Source organism: Sminthopsis crassicaudata, chromosome 2 (genome assembly GCF_048593235.1).
Source record: "Sminthopsis crassicaudata isolate SCR6 chromosome 2, ASM4859323v1, whole genome shotgun sequence".
Taxonomy (NCBI): Eukaryota; Metazoa; Chordata; class Mammalia; order Dasyuromorphia; family Dasyuridae; genus Sminthopsis; species Sminthopsis crassicaudata.
In genome coordinates, this window is record NC_133618.1 from 462098966 (window position 1) to 462121702 (window position 22737).

The 22737-nt window shown below is 34.2% G+C and overlaps 1 protein-coding gene across 2 annotated transcripts in view; it reads right to left on the reverse strand.

Annotated features, from left to right (window-relative positions):
• Positions 1-10559: 10559 nt before the first annotated feature.
• The window catches only part of FBXW2 (F-box and WD repeat domain containing 2), a 35092-nt gene continuing 22914 nt past the window's right edge, over positions 10560-22737 (reverse strand). For both annotated transcript variants that reach the window (XM_074292921.1, XM_074292922.1), the window contains exons 4-8: positions 16967-17161; positions 13858-13991; positions 12789-12875; positions 11651-11820; positions 10560-11238 (exon numbers count right to left, since the gene is read on the reverse strand). In XM_074292921.1, the coding sequence (XP_074149022.1) occupies positions 10950-11238; positions 11651-11820; positions 12789-12875; positions 13858-13991; positions 16967-17161 (875 nt within the window). In that variant the 3' untranslated portion in view covers positions 10560-10949. The remainder of the gene's footprint in view (positions 11239-11650; positions 11821-12788; positions 12876-13857; positions 13992-16966; positions 17162-22737) is intronic.

Below are 22737 nucleotides of genomic sequence, written 5' to 3' on the forward strand. Positions count from 1 at the left end.
TTTTCATGTTTTTTCTTTTTTGGTCTGTTTTATTTCATAACAATGACTAATAGACCATTTATCAATTGGGGAATGGATCCTATTTTATAAATTTAACTCAGTTCCCTATACAGTTGAGAAATGAACTTTTATCCAAAAAAAAAAAAAAAAAACCGACAACAAAAAAACTTGCTTTATATTACTTCATTGTTTATGATATCATTTAGTAACAGTCTCCCCGATTATCTTTTAATTAGGTTTATTTTTGCTCTAAAATCACAATTGCTACTCCTACTTTTCTGACATCAGCTGCAGTATAATATATTCTGTTCAGGCCCTTTATTTTTTAACTCGTGTGTCTTTTTGTCTCAAGTTTCTCTTCTGTAGTCAAGATTGTTGAATTCTGGTTTTTAATTCATTCTGATATCTGCTTGTTTTATGGGTTAGCTTATCTTATTCACATTCACTGTTATGATTATTTTCTATTTCTCTCTAACCTATTTTCTTCTACTTATCCATTTTTTTATACTGTTCTTCAAGTCTGTTTTACATCTGATCTTCCTTAATCCACCCTCACTTTAGTCATGCCTCTCAAATCCTATCCCTCCTATTTCCTATTGAATAGTATAAATTTTTGAGGGGGAGGGGGGGAACTTTCTCCATTTTACCTTTCCCTTCTCCTTCTCCCATTGCATTCTTTTTTCTCACCCTTTTTTTTTTTTTTTTTTTGAGATCATCCCAACATAGTTGACTCACTCATGCCCTCAGTCTATGTAGACTCTAACTGCCCAATGTAGAAGTTACATGTATCATCTTCCCATATAGGAATGTAAGCAATTTAACTTGAGTGTTACATACTTACTCTTTTACATTCATGTAACTTTTTATACATCTCTTGAGTCTTGTACTTCAAAGTCAAAATTTCTATTTAGCTCTGGTCTTTTCAACAGAAATGCTTGGAAGTACTCTATTTCATTAAATATCTATTTTTTTTTTCCTCTGAAGCATTGCATTTAGTTTTGGTGGATAGGTGATTGTTGGTTGCAATCCTAGCTTCTTTACCTTGTGGAACATCATATTCCAAGCCTTTTGTTCCTTTAACATGGAAGTTGCAATGTCTTATGTGATCCTGATAGTGGCTTCATGATATTTAAATTGTTTCTTTCTGGCTGCTTGCAACATTCTCTCCTTGATCTGGGAGTGCTGAAAAATTCCTGGGTGTTTTCATTTGGAGATTTTTTTTTGGAGGGGAGAGTTAATCAATAGATTCTTTCAATTTCTCTTTTAGTCTTTGGATCTAAGATATCCTTTGATATCTTATCAATTTTCCTTCATAATTTCTTGAAATATGTTCTTTTTTTTTGTTTATGGCTTTCAGGTATTTCAATAATTCTTAAATTACTTCTTCAATCTATTCTCTTAAATCATGTTTTTCCAATGATATTTTATTTTCTTCCATTTTTTTTTTTCTTTCTTTTGATTTTTAAAAATTACTTTTTGAAGTCTTGTGGAATCATTATCTTCCAGATGCCCAATTCTAATTTTAAGGATTATTTTCTTCAGTGAATTTTTTTGCTTCTTTTTTTTCTTAAAGAGCAATTCTACTTTTTAAGAAGATCTTTAATGATTTTTTGCTTTTCTTTTGCCATTTGGCCTATTGTTTTTTAAGGTGTTACTTCAATATTTTTTGTGCCTCTTTTATCAAGTTATTCTTTTTCCATAATTTTCTTTCCTTAATTTTTCCTTTGCTACTCTTATCTCTAGCTTTAACTCTTCTAGGTAATCTTGCTGGTCTTGGATCCAATTAGCATTTTTCTTTGAGGAATTATTTATAACCATTTTCACACTGCCATTTTCATTTAAAATCACGTGAGTTTTCTCTGCAATTGTAGTAGCTTTTTTATGATTGTGTTCTTTTTTGTTGTTTTGCTCATTTTTCCCCAACCTATTTTTTTTTTAACTTTTAACTTCATGTTAGAGTTGGCCTCTGCTCCTGTGGCGATGGGGAGGTAGTGTCAAACTTCAGAAGGTTTTGTGCAGCTGTTTTCAGAGCTAGTTCTCAGAACTTGAAAGGTTTTGGTGCTTCCAAGGTGGTATGGTATTCCAGGCCTTTACCTTCTGTGTGATAGACCTCTTCTGTGATGGAAAAATGTCTCCCTCACTTTTGTTGGCTCTATAGCTACAAAATCTAATTTAAGGCATTATTTTAAAGTTGAAGAGGAATGTTGGGAGGATTCACCTAGGTCCCAGCTTTACTCTACTATCTTGATTCCTGTACTGACTTATTTCAAGACAGAAAAGAGCCTGTAAATTGTAGCCCAGTGAGCATGTCTTGGCATTAGTTATCCATTCCATGCTGTAAGATTTAGGAGTTCAGTGCTCCCTTCATATTACAGAAGTCTTAATTTTCTTCTTTTATGAGAATAGTACCTTATTGTAAAACCTGGGTGAAATATTTGGTTAAAGGCTGTGTCATTTGCTGGCTTTCATGTGGCATTTGCAACTTCTGCAAAATGCCCCCAAAAGTACATTCAATTTCTTATGCTGCCCCACAATCTATCAAAAACCATAGTTACAATGTGGAAGGCATATCTTGTATTTGTTCTTCTTAGGCCTTAGCATTAATTAAACCCCATAGCATTAATGTTTTAAAGATTTAACATAGTAGTCTTTAATCCTGTCAAGTAATATGGGGATAGGTTAACTGTACTTAGGCCTGATTTAGAAGGAATCATATAATTGTCATGGGGCAGCTAGATGGTATAGTATATAGTATATAGTCTTAGGTCTGAAGTTTGGAGAAATTTAGTTCAAATCTAGTTTCAGACATTTATTAACTGTGTCACTAAACTTATGTCTCAGTTTCCTCAACTGTAAAATAGAAATAATAGCACCTATCTCCCAGTACTGTTGTGAGGATCAAACAAGGTATTTAAAAAGTTCTTAGCAGTGTATCTGGCACATATTAGGCACTCTATTATTATTATTATTATTAGCTAATATCAAGAGGAGGGGATAGGTCTATGGATTTGATGATTTATTCATTCATTGCCAGTAGGGCTGCTGGTATTACCGAATCTGTTGGCTGTGGGTGAGGGATGGGAATTGTGATAGTTCTCTTCAACTGTCTGAAGAGTTGTGATATGGAAAAAGGCTATCACCAAAATCAATGGATGGAAGCTGCACAGGGTCAAGTTTAGGAAAATCATTTTATTTTAATAATCCAAAAAGAGAACAGGATAACCTTGAAAGGAAAAGGGTTTTCTCTCCTTCTTAGTTGTCAAGTAAAAGTAAAAAAGGGATTCCTTGAAGTGGGAGATGGTTGCTGAGGTCTCTCGCAGTTCTCAGATTTTGTAATTTCATTTGTCTTTTTAAGAAAACTTCAATTTTCTCATCTCAATTATTTATCTTCAGAATTTCATTCTTAAGAACTGTTCAATCCTTTTAAAATGAACTTCCCCTGTAGAATTTTAGTCCACAAGATCCCAAGTTGGTTTTTCCAAATCCTTTGAAAGAGGCTCTCCCCAAGTCTATGGCGAATACATCAGGCTATGCCTAATTTTCCTCTCCTTGATCATAAATTCTAAGAGGGAGTGAATGTGCAACAGTTTCTCCCTATTCATCAGAATCAGGTCAAAAATAGTAGTTCCCCTTACTTTTTCTTCTACTTTTGGAAAAGTGAAATAATCTTTAAAGGCAAGCAAAATTTCATGTATGCCATATCTGTTCCCCTCACTGGAGACTTAGGTTACGGAGCAATGTTTAATTTATAGCAAGAAAGAACATTAGTCTGTTCACTTTTGGTTGGCAATTAAGTCAATTTATTATTGGCTCTTCCTTTTTTTTTGGCTGAGGCCCTGGGTCACATAGCTATTGACTTTTTTCTTAAAGAGAATATGCCAGATAAACAAAGTCCATTATCATTACTGTAGAAGCACATTCTAAGCCTCTTCTTTAGTAAAATTGAAAATACTAATGTATTTCTCTAGTCTTTTCCTTTCCATGCTTCCCATGAAAGCCTTTCTTAGAGAAATAGATTAAGGATGGCAACCAAAATTTAGAACAGAAAGTACCTATCTGGTTAAAATATAGCCTTCCTTACTCCCTGAAGTTACTGGGCTATTGATCTATTATTTGTACATCCTTTTAAATGAAGGAGTGATTCTCCACTGAGAAAAAAATTGATGTATTGATTACAGTAGTGTTTACCTAGGAACACAATGATTCTTTGAAGGTAGTAGCATAAGAAAGAACAGATAACTTTGTTATTTAACTATTTTGGGATGTTAAGTCCAAACTAACATATTATGACTTTTTCTTTGTTCAAGATTCCTATAAATATTTCTCAAATAATCTTCAGGTAATTAGAGATGTACCAGAAACTATGGGAAACTATGCTAATTTGGACATCCTTCAATCTAATTTAAAAATGGCCTGGACACAGATTGTTAAATGAAACTTTTTCTTTAACACTTACCCTAACATGGAGGTCCTAAGTATTTTTTTTCTTCAATAATACTGCATAATGCTTCCGGTCTCTTGAATTCCTTATTTATTTTATCCTTCTGTCTAGGTACTCTGTAATATAAGTCAGTAACAGTATTGTTTGTTTCTTCTTAAAATGTTTTTCATCCAAAAGCTTTCCAAGATCATCAACTCCATCACTTTCACTCCTCAGTTCTTTTCTGACCATTACCTTCACACTGGCTATAGTCTCCTTTATTATACTTATTTTGATTCCTTGGTAAACCAACTCAATTTTATTCTATGCTTTACTCTCCAGTTCTTTGCTCTCTTCCAAGGCTGACCATGTTTTGCTAAACCCCAACCCTAGATCATTTATACCTTTTGTGTCCTTCACTCCTACTGATGTTTTGCAGAAGAGTTGGAAGAACTGATTGTTGATTGATTAGGTCCACTACACATTTTATCTAATTTCAACTTGACCTTCCCTCTCCTCTTCCAGAAATCTTGCACCTCACTTCACTGAAAATACTAAGGCTATTTACTGGCAGTTCTATTTTATCTCATATAATTCAGATATCTGTTCAATTACATTCTTCCTTCTGGTCTTGAAGAAGTTGCCCTTCTTGCCAAGCCCAATTACTCAACCTGTACCATGGATCACATCTCCTCCCATCTTTTCTAGTAGATTGCCTTCTCTCTCTTACCTTCCATCTCCTCTTATCTGACATCTTTCAAGGTGCCTACAGACATATCCATATCTTTCCTGTCCTTTAAAAATAAAACAAACAAAACCCTAACTTATTTAACTATCCCCTAATTATGATCTGACATCCTTCCTTTCATAACTAAACTCCTTAAGAAAATGCTTTATGCGAGGTCCCTACAATTTCTCTTTTTATCTGTATTTTAACTTCTGACCTCACCAATCAAATGAAACTGTATTCCCATTTACTGTTGCAAAGTTAAGCATTATACTTCTTGTCTTCTCTGTAGCATTTGATGCAATTAGCTACTCTCCCCTCTCTTTCCTGGACATTCTCTTCTCTCTCAGTCTTTATAACATGTTTTTTTCTTTCTCTAATTACTCCTTCTCAGTCTTTTTTATTGGTTCTTTCTCTAAATCATGTTCACTACAATGGATCAACCCCAATTTATCTCTATTGGTTCTCTGTTAAAACTTCTATATCCAGTTTTTATTGATGAGATGCTTAGATTCCTTTATAGCATAGCAATTTATATTTCACAAGCAATTAAGCCCCAAAGGGAGAGAACCAAACAACAAGGCTTGAATTAGAAATCAAGAAATACGATAAGGCAGAAGATCTGGATTTAAACCCCTCGGATTGCAGCTTCCTGATTTGAAACTGAATGAAGTGGACTACATGAATCTTTAAGGTCCTTTCCAACTCTGGTGTTATGAGCCTTCTAATGAATTTACAATTTGGAAATTATAGTGTTTCATATAATTCAAATATAGTTTAATAAAATTTGGGGTTTCAGATAGCTCTTGATTTGTAGACAACCTCTAAAAAAAATCCTGTAGTATAACTGACAATGGGACATTAAAAAAAAAAAAAAAATTCTTTTTCTAACATATCCCACTTCAATGTTTTCTGTTTCTCGGCATTTCTCTTCAGAAGAAATCTTGGCAACCATGGACAAGTGACAACTTTCAACGACTTCTGTGTGTGTGTGTGTGTGTGTGTGTGTGTGTGTGTATTTTTTTACATTTTCCACAATATGTGGATGAATTAAATGCTGTCAACTAAAATCAATGAAATTCTGTTCCCAATTCTTTGATAGGAAAAATAGAAAACATTAAAGTGGAAAAAGATACTATAATTTTTCTCACCTCAGTTCAGATACTGATGGTTTTGATCAGGGTGGATTTGTACTGCTTTAGATCTATTCAAAAATTTTACATATGAGGTAACAGAATCTGCAAGCATTGTGAAGCTCTGGTTTAAAATATTAACCTAATTTTAAGACGCCTTTTTTGACAAAAAAATCTCTCTCTCTCTCTCTCTCTCTCTCTCTCTCTTTTTTTTTTTTTTTTGCTGAGACAATTGGGGTTAAGTGACTTGCCCAGGATCACACAGCTAGGAAGTGTTAAATGTCTGAGGCCAAATTTGAATTCAGGTCCTCCTGATTTCAGGGCTGGTGCTCTATTCACTGCACCACCTGGCTGCCCCAAGTGTTTCTCTTTTGATTATTCTTTGATTCAAATTTAGAGTTCAGGCTTATGTAAGAAGCAGAGAAGTCTATTATTCAAATAATCAACTCAATACCATGCTGATATGGAACCACTGAAACAGTTAACTAGTAGGGAATTTCAGGAAATAACTGTGAACATTTTAATAAGTATATCTTCCCCATGCACAGAATCAATCTGGAAAAAAATAGCTAGCATTTATGTATCACTTGAAAATATGTAAAATGCTTTACATCTGTTAACTCATTTAAACCTCATAATAATCCAGCTTAATATATCGCATTATTCCCACTTAAAAATGAGGAAATTGAGGCTCAGTAAAGTTAATTAACTTGTCCATATTCATGCCATTAGTAAGTATCTGAGACAGGACCTTTGGAAGAATTGCTGCTTTAAAACACATTTACTTGCTTCATTTTTAATTTTGTTTTTCCTTTTGTTTAGAAGTATTGATTGCTAAAGCTTCAAAAATTTTTGATTCATAATTTAAATTCAAAATTTTTGATTCATAATTGTTTTAGTTATTTTAAAATAAATTAGAATGATTTCATTAAAACATTAATTCATTCATTTGGACTAATATGAAGTGAAGCTGGGGCAGCTAGGTGGCGAAGTGGATAGAGCACCAGCCTTGAATTCAGGAGGACCTGAGTTCAAATGTGGTCTCAGACACTTAACACTTCCTAGCTGTGTGACCCTGGGCAAGTCACTTAACCCCAGCCTCGGGGGGGGGGGGGGGGGAATATATGAAGTGAAACTGCTAAATAAATGGATTTTTTTCAACTTTTAAATACAAAAAATAACACAAAGTGAACATATTACCCTCCAAAGGAAACTACTGTAGTTAAACTATACAGAGCATAAAGGTCTGTTGTAATTAGCTTACAAAATATGAATTAGGAAACCACTCTAAGTAAGAGCATGAAAGCAGCTTACTCTTCCAATAAGGAAGGGTATATTTCTCTTCCTCAGAGAGGTTGGAGAGGAGCTGGGATGGGAAGGGAAGGCGCAGTTTATGTCATCAGATAAACTCCCTATCACCTATTGCTGCTGACTGATTTAATTCCTCAGATTGAATTTTGATTTTCTGGACTCATTACTTTCACTGCAAAGATTGGACAGCAGTTGCCTAAGGACAGACAGGAAAGGCAACCAACATCTAGAACATTATAGTCAGGTTTCATGTAACTTAAATTTCTATTATACAATCTATTAACAATATTATCTTGGAATTATTTGGGGCACCATTACACAAGATGTACCTATCAGCATTCTGCATTTCAAGCCACAGCTTGCATTTAAAAACTAGAAAAGTATTGAATCACTAGTAATTCTTGGAGCAAGTTATAATCGGAGACTCAAATGAAGATTAGTCCCTTCCAACTCAAGATCTATGTTATGAATTTGAAATCCAAAAGGAGTATCCTTTGATTGTGACTAGCCTGTGCCTAACCTCTATTAAATGAAACAGTTATTAAACTTGGGCCAATAGCTCTTTTTGAAAAGCTATTTGTAAACGAAAGAGTTCATTTTCTTGCACTGAATCCAGAAAAGATGATTTTAAACAAGAAAAATATCTTTAGAGTTCTAGAAAAAGATGTGAGGTCAGATGCAAGCCCCCAAGCAATAACACATTTTCCTACCTGTATTTAACTAAATTGTTCAATGGAGCTACTGAGCAGGAACAGGAAGAACTGGTCAGGGTTCCTTTGTCAAATGTTCTGAGAATCATCTTTTTAAATTTCCAGTGGCCTTTATTTTTTCTGTCTGAGGCCTCCTTTTCCTTGTTTTTACTGTGAAAGGAAGGAGCCTGTACTGCTCACATCAATAAAGTTGTGGAAAGATTTTATGGGAAAAGTAGGATATAAGAGGTACCTTTCCAACAAGTATCCAAGATGATAAATCACTTGCTACAAATCATTATGATGTAAAATCTTCTAATTATTTAAGAAGTGACTCTTTTACAGTTAATGAGGTCATACCCTTACTCCTCACTACAATGAATAAAATGGGAGAAAAGTCCAGCTCCTAGTTACAATAGGAAATAGCATAAATATTAAAATTTGCTTAAAAAGGAAGTTATAGGGATAAGACAACAACTGACATATAGGTTAGTTTTGTTTTGTTGTTAGTTCTAGTCCCATGTTAATTTGTCAAACTAAGATTTCCCCAGTCCAAATTATTAGACTTAATATTTTTTTACTTTTCCATAATGTCTGATTCATAAATGGGCATATTGGGAGAAACTTGTTTTATACAACTTTATTACTTACAAGCTACTAAAGTGATTTTCTTTTAAGTCCAGGCCTCCCCTACTCAATTAACATGGCTACTGACTCAACATAAAATATAAACATGACACTCTGGTAGGAAAAACAGAGTATTATTTTCTCATGTGACATCTTATACATGCCCCTTCTCTATAGTCCCACTGTCATCACTCTAAGTGAAGCCCTCATTACCTCTAGATTGGACAATTAGAACAGGCTTCTGATCAGTCTCCAGGATCTGCATCAAAGGCAGAGGAATCCTAAAGCACAGCTCCATTAATTCCGTATGTTGTTTTTTTGTTTTTTTTTTTTAATAAAAACCCTTCAGCGGTTGTCCATTGTCTACCCAATTAAGTTCAATCTCTATAACTTGGCAATTAAAAATAACACAATTTGACTTCAAATAATCTTTTCAAATGTCTCATTATACTGTCTTTCAAGTGCCTTTTGCTCCATTCAAACAGATCTATTTTCCATTCAATCAAATGATATTTGTAATTATAATCAAATGAAAAAAAATGTGTAAAATGCTTAGCACAGTGCCTGGCACACAGGAGGTTTATTTAATAAGTGTGTTCTTTTACCTTCATTTTTACCACATACATCTTGCCCCTCCTGCCAAATCTCCACATCAACTAAAATCCTGTCTTCAAGACTTGGATCAACTATAACCCTCCCCTGTTAGCTATGCTTGATTCTGCCAGCCCAAACCTGATTTCTTGTGAAATCTAAGGGCATTTATTTTAATGTTTCTCTAACACATTTCATATTATAATTTGCATTCTAATTTCATAGCGTTCCTAGTAGAATAAAGATGCTTGAGGGCAATGGCCTTTAGTTTCCCCAACTGTAAAATGAAGATGCTTTTTTACATGGTCAAAAGCTAGAGGTAAAATTATAATCAGCTCAAAACCAAGGATATTACTTAGGTCCCAACACTGTTTTCTTTCCTGTCCTAAATTAACCTTAAATCATGTTTTACTAGTTTAAATACTACCTCTTCAATGAAGCTCTCTGTGGTTACTTTATCTGGAAGCAATTTCTTTCTCATAATTTCACAATTCTTTGTACTCATTATATACTTACCACATTCTAAATTATCTTTATTGTGTGCATATCTGACCTCCCACTATTGGGTTCTATGATGATGAGAACCATCCTTATTTATCCTTCCCAACACTTAGAATAATGTAATGCACATAATGAGCTATGTTTGTTAAAATAATGGGATGAATGAGAGGATAGATTTTAAAAGCTGGCACCAATAAAAAAAAATTGGTCATTTTTCTTTTCTCTCAACATTTCCTAAATGCTTCCTATATGTTAAAATGTTTCTATGGCTGATCTATGTCTCGTGAATTAATTTTAACAAAGAATGACAAATTATCATAGAAACAGATAACATCTACAGACTTCATGGAAATCACAGGAATTAGTGGTCTTTGTAACTATGGCTCCGATAAAATGCAAGCTCCATGAGTGAAACTTTTGGAATAGTATGGAGCACATTTTTTCTCTTCTCTGGGTCTATATTAGAATATCAGGAAGGTTCCTTCTAGCTTTAATGGTTTATGAGTTCCAAAATATATCTGCCTTCTACCTTAAAGCAAGGGAAAAAAAAAAAAAAAAGACCAGGGCAAAAAATCTTTAATCACTCACTGGGATTTCATCAGTTATTAGCACATCTGTAAACCATTTAACTTGCTTCACTTTAAAACCAATACTCCAGTCAAGAAAGATAGGCCCAAAATTTGTTCTTTTATAATGACAAGCATAACTAAGTACAAATGAATTTCAATGGTGTAGACTGTTAGCATGCTGCGTTGCATTATGTCAATAAAATAATCCCTTTCCCCCCATCCCCCATCACTCCCCACCCAAGAAAATAAATGATTGTGCACTGCATGACGATACCATTAGGTGTGAACTTTGGTTCATGCAAAATCGGCTCCCACAGAGGCTGCATCAGGACAAGCAGCCTCAGCACCCAAAGTCATTTATTTTAGCTGTTGTCCATATCTTCAGCCATGTTCCTTCCATAACACCAAGTGAATACTGTGGTCAGGCATACTGGTGGCAAAAACCAAACCCATATCATTCTGCCCATCTAGTCCATTCAGCCATGACATTTCACCTGCCAAGAAACTTGAGCCCCTCTTTGACTTCCTGTACTCAGGCAGGGGCCAACGGCTGATCAGGTTCTCTGTCCTTAAGTCCATGATGTATAAATATCGGTTGTCAAACAACAGGGCAAAGATGTCTCCAAAGCCAAGTAATGCCAAATTTGCTAACTCTGGAGTCTTGATAACCCTGTAGGGAGGACAGTTAAGAGTGATAAACAAGAGCATAATTTTGCTTAAGTTATTATCATCACAACTAGAAGGAACCCTTGAGATTCTCTTATTTTATGAATCATAGGTTTAGAGCCAAAAGGAATCTTAGAAGTCATTTAGCACAACTTATTCATTTTAGAGATAAGGAAACTGGTGAGGAATGTGGTGCACAGAGAAGTGACCATTTAGGTTAATCAACTAGAATTCCGTACCAATTTCACTTACAGTTCAGGGTTCTTTCCACTACAATGAAGAAAAAGTTTCTTGCTGGATTCATAAAAAGCATATAAATGAACAGCACATATAAGCATTTATACCCCCCCTTCTAGTTTTCAGTTAAACAAACTTATAATGATTTAAATTAACTTGATTCAAACAGAAAATACTACCTGAGAATATCATAGCTGGCAAAGTCCCACTGATAAAGTCCTAGGGCTGAACTACATACAATGTATTTGCCATCAAAATGGAGTCTGGGCTGCAAACAGATACTTCGATCCTCAGACACAGACAATGTTTTTAAGCATTTGCAGTTGATTTCTCTTCCAATTGGCCAAATCTACAAATTAGGGAGAGGGAGGAAGAAACAATCATAAGAATGCTAGCTATTATCAACTTGATGGGGGGAGGAAAAGGGGGGAACAGTGTGGGAGGTAAAAACAATCTTGTTTTCAAAGCAAGCTAGTGTTAGTCTGTTTATTACATTCAGGTTAGTTTAGCCCACTAAAATGAGGAAGATGGATGTTGGCAGGAAGCAGAAATAAGCTAGGGAAGGAAAAATTCAGTGCAATTTGTCAAAGTGCCAAGTCTGGACTGAAGTAGGAAAAACACATTCAAAAATTTTTTTTTCTAACAATAGTCTTTATGGAATATCTTGGTCTAAGATTCATTTTCAATTTATAAACAGAATACTTTATAATCTCAGTCCGAGAGGACACTAAGTCTTATTACTAGTCATTATTTATTAAGGAAACTTCTGAATATTAGAGCAATACTTTGCCTTAATTGCCACTAATATTTAGCCTGTACTGTCAAGTTTTTGCATTTCTCAGCTCCTGCTCTATTACTTTGTGTGTGATGTTTGCAAGTGGAAGCTATGAGAAGTGTTAGGCCCCCACAAAATGAGAAAGTAGAAAGCTGCACTTCATTAACAGCTTTAAAATAATGGCTCTATAACCATAAGAGACAGTTTAAGCTCCTTGTTTCTTTCCAATCATTAAAAATAAGAAATTAGTGAAGCTAGTGAGGCATTTTAATAACAGCAAGGACAACTGGGGAAGGTGATAGGGTAAAAGCAATGAAATGTAAGTGAATCATGCTTGTCGTCTAAGGTACATGTATTTAGATCTGGGAACTTGGAAGCTAAAGCTGGTTCTCTAATCACGCAGAACTCGATGAGGGTTCAAATCAGTTATCTAAAAGTTGTGTTTCAGGTGGTACCTACTATGACAATTTTAATCTTGTTAAATTTGCCCAATTTCATCTAACAGGGAAAACTAAAAGGTAGAAAGCAAAAGTCACACTCACCTTGATTTCATACTTGTCTGCACTAAGGAGAATGTGATCTCCAGGGCTGTGCAATAGAGACTTGACCTTGCATTTCTGTAAAACCACCTGCAAATATGAAATTTTTATAAAAAGGTAAGGTCTGAAGTCATGTGGTATATTACACCAAATTAATATAATCTAAACTGTGTGCTATGTGCCAACTAATTACAATTTTTTCCATTCACAACTAGATGATTCTAGGTATTTATTTAGCAGGATGATGACACTTCCAGTATTGTTCTTCTCCAATGGCTTCAGTCAACATCATAAAACCAAAAGATTTGGAGCAGAAAGGTGCCTCAGAGAAAATCTAGGCCAAACTCCCTCGTTTACTGATGAGAAAACAAAAGCTAGATCTAATAATATGGACCCCTCACTGTGAAATTTAATATGAGTTTCAGAGATACTTTCAGTACTTAAAAAGTATGCCTGAGGTATAAAGTCAACCTTATCCACTAAGGAAAATGTTACCATGGGACAGGCCCTATCATAATCATCTATATTACTGGTACCTAGAAAAGGGATGTGATGTTACTAAATCCCAGTGTCCACTAGATACAAGGTTATATGTAACTGTCAAATCCTAACATCTCTGCCAAGCCATCCACAAATTAAGGCCAGAAATTGTAATTATTTAACTATTCTATGAAAATCTGTTAAGTGAATATGAAAGCAAAAACAAAACAATCACTGATCACCTGCTTCCGAGGAAACAGAGGAATAAAGAAAGACAAAGGATTAACCAAATGCCTGGATAGATTTTGTCAATTTACAAGCGATGGACAGATTTTTGTTTCTGGCTTTAATGATCTTTAAAAGCATCAAATTCAACCTTTGCATTTTGCAGATGAGGAAACTAAAGCCCTAGGAAGTGAAAAGACACATTTAGTCACAGCAGACTTAAACCCAGTATCCAGTCAGTTCTTGTTTAGCTGCCCTGCCCCATACCACCTCTCACAAATCTTAAAAGCTGCAAGACAAAGATAAAATACCACAATGTTTGAATAGATAACTAGTAATTTGAGATTTGACTCAACAACTCTCCTACCTTGGTTACCCACTCTGTATGTCCCGTGAGTGTGTTTAGGCATGTCCCCGTTGATAAGGCCCATACTTTCACAGTGAAGTCCGCAGAACCACTCACCAAGAGATCAAGCTCATCATTGTAGTCCACGCTGAACACTAAAAACAAAAAATAGAAACCCCCACATATACAAAGATAAAGCACCCTTGCATTGTCACAGCCATATCTTTTTCTTGATAAGAAAAGGGCACCTTCATGACTCATAAATAATGTGTATTCTTCTAGAACTGCAAAATTATGAAAATTTCCAAAAGCTCCTCATAGCTTAGTTTTATATAGTGCTACTACTCTTGTTACTATAATGCTCTACTCAACTAGAAATTATGAAGAAAATCCAGCTATTCAAACCTCTTTTAGATTTGAGGCTTGTTAACAATAAGGCCAGGTTAACAAACATCAATTAACACATCTCTTTTTAGTCATGAATGACTAAAAATGATATGGGAATACAAATAGCAGAAACACCAGTATCTTCTCCTTAGCACTACCTACAAGCAAAAGGAGAACAAAAGAGAGAAAAAAGAGAGAAATAGAGAAAGAAAGGAAAAAAAGAAAAAAATACTATGTACAAGCACTAGATTATCTGGCATATGCAGAGAAAACTGCATTTAGACACATACAGAAGAGTACTTGTCACCTGAATAAAGATTTAGTGGGGAAAAAAAGAAAGAAATAAAAAACTATCAATTTTAATTGTATATGGTTGTGAAAAAAAAATGAGTAGGGGAAAATGGAGAAAATATGAAGATCACATTATTCAAATTCATACTGCATGTTTTCATTGGCCTGAAACCAATTACCTTATTTCTGATTATAATTTCAAATAGTGAGAATTTGAATATATATAACCACTTCAGGGAATTCATTATTTTTACTAATCAGGATCTAGCTATACCTCAAAAATGAAACAAGCTTAATTCATTCAACAAATATTATAAACAGCCTATAAATGTAGGTCATTGTGAGAGTCATTAAGGGAGATATAAAGATAAGTAAGATAGCTGCCTCTGTTTTCCTTGATTTTTACTAAAAATCTAGAAGAAAAAATAAAATGTGTCCATAAAAGCCATACTTAGGTCAATGTGTCATAGCAGAAAGAGTAATGGTCTTGAAGTCAGAACGTATGGATTCAAGTCCATATACTGACATTACCTGTGTGAGTAAACTACTTCCTCTCTCTAAGCCTATACGTCCTACATGTAAAAAGAGAATAAAACTTACTATTTTACAGAGTTATATGGAAAAATACTTTGTAAATTTTAAAAGGCTAAAAAAATCCAAAGCTGCAATTATTAGAATATAATAAATATAAAATGTGAAGAAATCAGGTAAGGAAAAATCAATATCAGCTGGAGAAATAAAGGAAAAATTCATAGAAGAAATTATATTTGAACTTTCATCTTGAGGGGGTAAAATGTTAATAGTCAAAGATTAGATGGAGAGAAGAATAATCTACCAGATCAATTCAAGTCTTTGGACAAAATCCCAAAGATGCCAAGAAACAGAGCCTTGAATTTCAAATTACAGTCTAACAATAGCTTTTTTTTTTTTTGTTTTGTTTTTTTAAAGAATGTAGGGAACCAAGTAGATTTGATTCTTACTTCCCATCTCTAGGAGGTTATTTGACATGCTTAATAAGAGATTCAAAGACCTTGAGCTATAAAGAAGAATTTAGAAACCATGTCAAACTGCTAAACATAAAATAACGTACAAAGAAAACTCTACCAAAAAAGTGATACATTTTAGAAGTGCTAGATTTCTCTAATTTGGAGATAAAGATTTGGAGGAGGGAAAATTTATGGTAAATATATAATGGATTAGAAAGGCTGGCCTCTAGCTCTGGTTTTGATACTACTTGACTCATGCCCTAAGATAAAAATCATCTCTCCTGAACTGTGAAATGGGAATAATATCTGATCTGCCAATTGCACAATATAGTTGTGAGGATCCATCTTTAAAATTTTTGCCAGAATATTATTTCTTATGCATAATTCGGATTACATACATTTCTAACTCAAAAATCTTCAAATTCCTTTGACCAACACCCAAAGATCCTTCAATCTGATACAACTTTTCCAACTTTATCTTCTATTTTTCTTCCCTCATTTTCTATGGTTTAGTCCAGTTGAACACTTGATATCCTGAATATTTCCTATCCTTTTCTCTCAGTGCTTTTGACCACAATCATCTCTGAAATGTCTTTCTTCCCTCTGACTTCTGAAATTCTACTCTTTTCCTAGCTCAAGTAAAATGCAACTTCCTCCAAGAAGTCTTCCTTTCCTACAGATCAGTAATGATATTCTCCCATAGATATTACACTGCACTCTGTCCCACAATTCTTTGATACATTTATCATGTATACTGTCTATTAGATATAGATCTATGCCTTAGTCCCGCTTTAAATTCCATGAAGGCAGAATCAAGGCCTTATGTAAATTTGATATCTCCCCCAGTGTCTGACACAGTCTTCTATATTCAGATGATACTTAATTTTTACTGAATAAAATGAGATAATTTATAGAAAAAACCATTTGTAATTTTAAAGAGCTATACGAATGTGAAGGATTTTTAAAATTACTACTTGAAAATCTATGAAAAGGGATTCTATCCACTAAGATTTTTAAGCAATGAGCAAATGGTCTGTAGATGAACCACAGTAAAATATATTTCCAATGTGTATAAGAAGTTAAGTTAGCTATATAGGGCAATACAAGGCACTACAAAAGGACAACCGAGAATGGTGGAATAATTTAACTGGTGATGTTGGACAAGTCACTAAACCTCCCTTGGTATTGTTTCCTCATCTGTAAAATGATAGGGGTTGAAATAGAATGGCTCATTTTGGCTTGAATTCTATGTAGTTCAGCAGAGAACTTCAATCCCTCATTTAAAAATCTCATTTCCCAAAGTTTAAAGAAAATCAACATATTAATTTAGATCAGCCTTTCCTCCCCACCTCCATACTATGGGCAGGGAAAAGTCCTGTAACTACCATGGAAGAAGAATGGCATATATAAAAAGGAAATTATCTTCTTGACACCCAGACAAAAGACATAGATTCAAAAAACCATACCTGCACCTGTGTGTCCTCGGAAGTGCTGGGTTCGGGCTCCTGAACTCCATTCCCAACAGGCTACTGTGTTATCAAAGGATCCTGTTACAAGTTTCTGTTCATCAAACTTCACAGCAGCACAAGTGTGGGTCTGTATGCCATATATACATTGTCCTGTGCTCACATCCCAGAGTTTTGCAGACAAGTCATCTGACCCTTCCAAAAAAAAAGAAAAGGGAATGTTAGGAATAGTCAGAGCATACACAACAAAAGTATACCTAGAGTTATGAAATGATAATAGCAACAAGTAATAATAATTCACATAGTACTTGAATTAATAGAATCATGGGATTCAGAGCAATATGGAACTTCAGATGGCATAGTCCAACCCCTCATTTTATAGGTGAAGAAACTGAGGCTAGAGGGTAAGTGACTTCCCTCTGTCCCACATATAGTGTCAAAGGCAGGATTTAAACCCAAGTCCTCTTTTAGAAACACTGTTCTTTCCATTGTACCATGACTCTCATAAATTTTTAATGAGGGAGTATTATAAATGTCATGGTACCATGTTATTGTAGATGTGGAGTCAGAGGTCTTGGGTTCAAATGCTGCTTCTGCCACTATTTTATCTTTGACCTCAGCCAAAATCACTTAATCTCTCTGGCCCTACATAGTGTCACTATAAATTAATCAGTTGAGCTAGAACCAGAGCTTCTTAAACTTTTTTCTATTTATAACTCCTTTTTTCCTTCAAAATTTTAATGCGACCCCAAACATGCGGGTACAGAAAATAGGTATATAAACCAAACATTTACCATAGGCTCGTGAATCAGAGTTTTAAGAAGCTGGGAACTATATAACCCAAGATTTTTCTTGCAGTACTAAAATTACTTATAACTCTTATGAATATTATTACCCTTTTTTTTAAAAGGTGAGGAAGCTGAGGTGTCCAGAGGTAAAGTAAATGGCATTTCCCTAACCAGAAAGCCAATAAATGTGGAATTGGGGTTTGATATCAAGATTTTAAAAAAACTAAGTAAAATGTATTTCCATATTAGTCATGTTATGAAAGAAGAAACAGACTAAAAAAAAAAAAAAAAAAAAAGAAAAAAGAAAAGATAGCATAGTTTGATCTATATTCAGATTCCATCAGTTCTTTTCCCAGATGTGGACACCATTTTTCATCCTAAGTCCTTTAAGACTATCCTGATCATTGCATTGCTGAGAACAGCTAAGTAAGCCACAGTTAATCAATCATCATACAATATTGCTGTTACTATGTACAATGTCCTCCTGGTTCTACTCACTTCATTCCATATCAGTTAAAGTCTCTTCTGGCTTTTCAGAAATCAGCCTGTTTGTCATTTCTTATAGTACAATATTCCATTACTATCATATACTACAACTTGTTTAGCCATTCCTCAACTGATGGTTATTCCTTCAATTTCCAAGTCTTTGCCACCTCAAAAAGGTGTGATATAAATATTTTTGTACAATTTTTTTTTAAAATTTAAAAATAAAAACCAAAAAGAAATCTTTGGAATTCATAGTAATGGAGTTGTTAGATCAAAGGGTATGATTAGTTTGATTACATTACCCTTTGGGTGTTGTTCCAAATTGTTCTCCAACATTTCTCATTTTCCTTTTCTGTTGTATTAATCAATATAATAAGTGTGAAGTGGGAACTCAGTTGTTTTAATTTGCATTTCTCTAATCAATAGTGATTTAAGAATATTTTTTCATATTTTTTAATATGATTTTTTTTCTAAAAAAAAAAAAAAAAAAGTACTGCTTTTACCCTTTGACCATTTATCAATTGGGGAATGACTTGTATTCTTATAAATTTTTCAGTTCCCTCTATGCTGATAAAATATAAAACCTTTATCAAAGAAATTTGCTATAAAATTCACCTCTCCCCATTTTTGTTTTCCTTCTTATCCTGAATGCACTGGTTTTGTTTACACAAAATCTATTTAATTTAATGTAATCAAAACTATCCAATTTATTTCTTATTTGGTTATGAATTCTTTTCTTCATAGATCTGACAAGATTCTTTGCTCTCCTAATTCACTTATGGTATCATCCTTTCCATCTAAATCATTTTGGTATACAGTGTATGATGCTGGTTTACATCTAGTTTCTGCCAAACTCTTTTCCAGTTGTCAAATGAGTTCTTGTTACAAAAGCTGGGGTCTTTGGGCTTATCAAACAAATACTAGATCACTATGATCAATCTATTCTACTGATCCACTATATTTCTTAACCAGTATGATTCCTATGTTTCATTTAGTTTGAAACATGAACATGGTACAGCTGGGCCACCTTCCTTCACACCTTTTTAATTGATTCCCTTGATATTTTTGACTTTTTGGTCTTCCAGATGAATTTTATGATTTTTTTTCTAACTCTATAATAAAGAATTTTTTTGGTAGTTTGACTGTTATGGCACTAAATAAATAAATTTAGATAGAATTGTCATTTTTATTATAGTGGCTCAGCCTACTCATGAGCAACTGATATTTTTCCACCTATTTAAATCTGGCTTTTTATAAAAAGTGTTTTGTAATTGTCTTAATAAAATTCCTGGCTTTGTTTTGTCAGGTAGACTCCAAGTACTTCATGCTATCTACAGATATTTTAAATAGAATTTCTCTATCTCTTTCTAATAGACTTTCTTGGTAATGTATAGAAATGCTGATGATTTATACGGATTTATATCTCGCAACTCTGCAAGTTAACTATTTCAACTAGTTTTTTAGTTGATTCTCTAAGTATATCATCAAATCATTGGCAAAGAGTGAAAATTTTATTTCCTCATTACCTATCCTAATTCCTTCAATCTTTTTTTTCTTCTCTTACTGCTATAGCTAACATTTCTAGTATAATATTGAATAACTGTGGTGATAATGGGCATTCTTGCTTCATTCTACTCTTCTAGTTTTTCTCTATTACACATAATGCTTGTTGATGGTGAAATCAGGATTCAAATCCCATTTCAGACCCTTGAAGATTATGTAGTCACAGTCAAATCACTTAAATTCTCAGAAAAACCTGTTTTCTTTCTGCAAAAAGGGGAGAATATGCATTAATTAGATCACAAGATTATGGTGAACCAGGCGGTTGGTCAATCTTAAAGAGCTATATAAATGAGTGGTTAGCATAATAGGAATAAGGAACAATGCAATATGCATAGAGAACCAGCATTAAAGTCAGAAATACCTGGACTAAAACCTGCTTCTGATACATACTGGTGGCATGACTGGGCAAATCACTTAACACTTCAATGCACCAGGTAATCGTCTCTTCAAAGAAAATCAGGCTTCAATGTGCAGTAGCAGAAGGGAGTCTCTTCTTGGAAGTTCCCTATATCAAGGAAATTACCCAATGTAGCCCCTTGTCCCATCCTATCTCCTCCCCCTCAAAAAATTTATCTTTGTAATTATTAGTCAAGTAACACCTCTGGGACTCAATTTTGTTATTTTAGAAAGCGTTTTGGACCAAGTGATCTGAGGCCCATTCTAGCTCGGATATTCCATAATTCTATGATTTGTTCTTGACTGAAATCTAGGTTTCTTTAAAATGTAGTTTTAAATACTTCTCTTTGACAGTGACTCTTTGTACATACCTTATAACCCAAAATCTAGAACAGTAACCATATGAGTGAAGGTTAATCACCAATAGTAGCACAATCTTTCCCTCATCTGATTTTATAATACTTTACTCCTCAAATTTGCTTATTGCTTTCTAATGTATATTTACATGCCCTTATATGGAGATAGAGACCATGTCTCATCAACCTCTCTCTATATCTCCTCCTGCACCTCAAACTCACCCAGAATATAAGAAGTGCTTTATAAATCTAAGCTGAGTGGACAATGTCATCAGAAAAGCTTTGAATTCTCCCCCCCTTGCAACTTCAAAAACTCATCCTGAAATGAGATGGCAGCATCCCAAATGGAAAGAAGGCAGACTTGAACAGTACAGTGGATAGAGAACTAAGGAGAGAGTCAGAGGAATTGGAATGTAAATTGTTATTCTGTTATTTTACTACTCATGTGACCTTAGCTAAATCAAACAGTCTCTTAGTCTCAGTTTCTTCACTTATAAAGCAGAGGGAGAAAATAAGCATTTTTAGAGCACTGTGTTAAATAACTCTATGAAGTAGGTAGGTACAGTTATTACTGTACTGCAGCTGAAGAAACTGAGGCAACTGACTTGTCCAAGATAATAGTTAATAAATGTCTGAAGTCACATCTGAACTCAAGAACTTCCAGATTCTAAGTCCAGCACTTTATCCACAGCACCACCTACCTGTGATCATGTATAAAATGAGGGTGATTCATTTGTCTGGACTAAATGATTTCTAAGATGCCTATCAATCCTAAATCCTATGAAATGGCAAAGAGAACATTGTTAAGTTAGTTTAGGTTCTTTGGAGATAAAGGTTCTTATCTCTTACTACATGCTTAATGTAAACTATAGAACAACTAAAATTTAAAAGAATACAGAATTTGGAGGATGACAAACTGAGGGAATCCAGGTTCTATCATTTACCACCTGTGTAACCTTGGGAAAGACTCTGTCTTTATCTCAGTTTCTTTATAAAATCAGGAGGCTGGACATGATCTATTTGGTATCTTTTCACTTTAAGCATATTATTCCATGATTCAAATGAGTAAGATGCTTTTATTGACTTGATTTTCTTTTTCCAAATTCAGTACTCTTTCCACTATATACTCCATCTCTTCAACAATTACATTTCGGAGGGAAAATAGATGGACTTAAGCACACAATACCCCAAAGCACAACCATTTAGATGACAGTACTGAAGGTCTGCTGTAATGTTTACAAAACAACAGGTTGGTATTCCTAATTAAATAATTTACCAAGTTCTATAGTTGCAGATAAGACAGATTAGCATTATTTGTAAAAGAAGAATAATGCATAGTTATAAAAATTAAAATATTTTTCATTTAACAATACAGTCCTTAATCATACAAAACACCAGTTCAAGATAGACAACTTTCCTTGAATCGAAGCCAAATCCAACAGACAAAAAGTAAAAAATGATCATTTGAGAATAAAGACATTTGAGGCAAATGAACCAGCTGTGGGACTGGACAAATTATTTTATCTCTATTTCCAACTTATCTCATCTTTATTTTATGTATGCCTTCTAATCTTGATTATCCTTTTTACTATCCTCTCTGCCCTTCACCCAATATTAAATCTCTTTTTCTCTATTATCCCATTCATTACTGCCTATTTAATTCAATAAATATTCATTCAGTGTTTATTAAGTGAGCTAAAAGTAGAGGTTATAAAAAGAGGAAAAAGATAGTACCACTCAAGGAATTTACAATCTATCAGGAAAGCCAATATGTAAGCAAATATATACAAACTATATATAGGATGAACAAGAAATAATTAATAGAGATAAAGAAGGGTTGAAGAATGTCTGCGGAAGGTAGGGTTTTAGCTGGGACTTAAGGAAATCAGAGAGCTTAGTAATCAAAGCAGGGGAGGCAGAGTATTCCACATGGGGGACAGTCAAAAGAAAATGCTTGAAGAGAAGATATAGAGTGTCTAGTTCATGGAACAACCAGGAGGCCAGTGTCACTGGACTGAAAACTACATGTTGGGGAGAAAGACACAAAAAAGGGCAAAGGTAGGAAGGAGCTGGGTATTCAGAAGGGTGCTGAATACCAAATAAAGAATTTTGTATTTGCTTCTGGGAAGTAGCCACTGGAGCTTATGGGGGGGGGGGAGGGGAAAGAAGAGGTTAAACACAA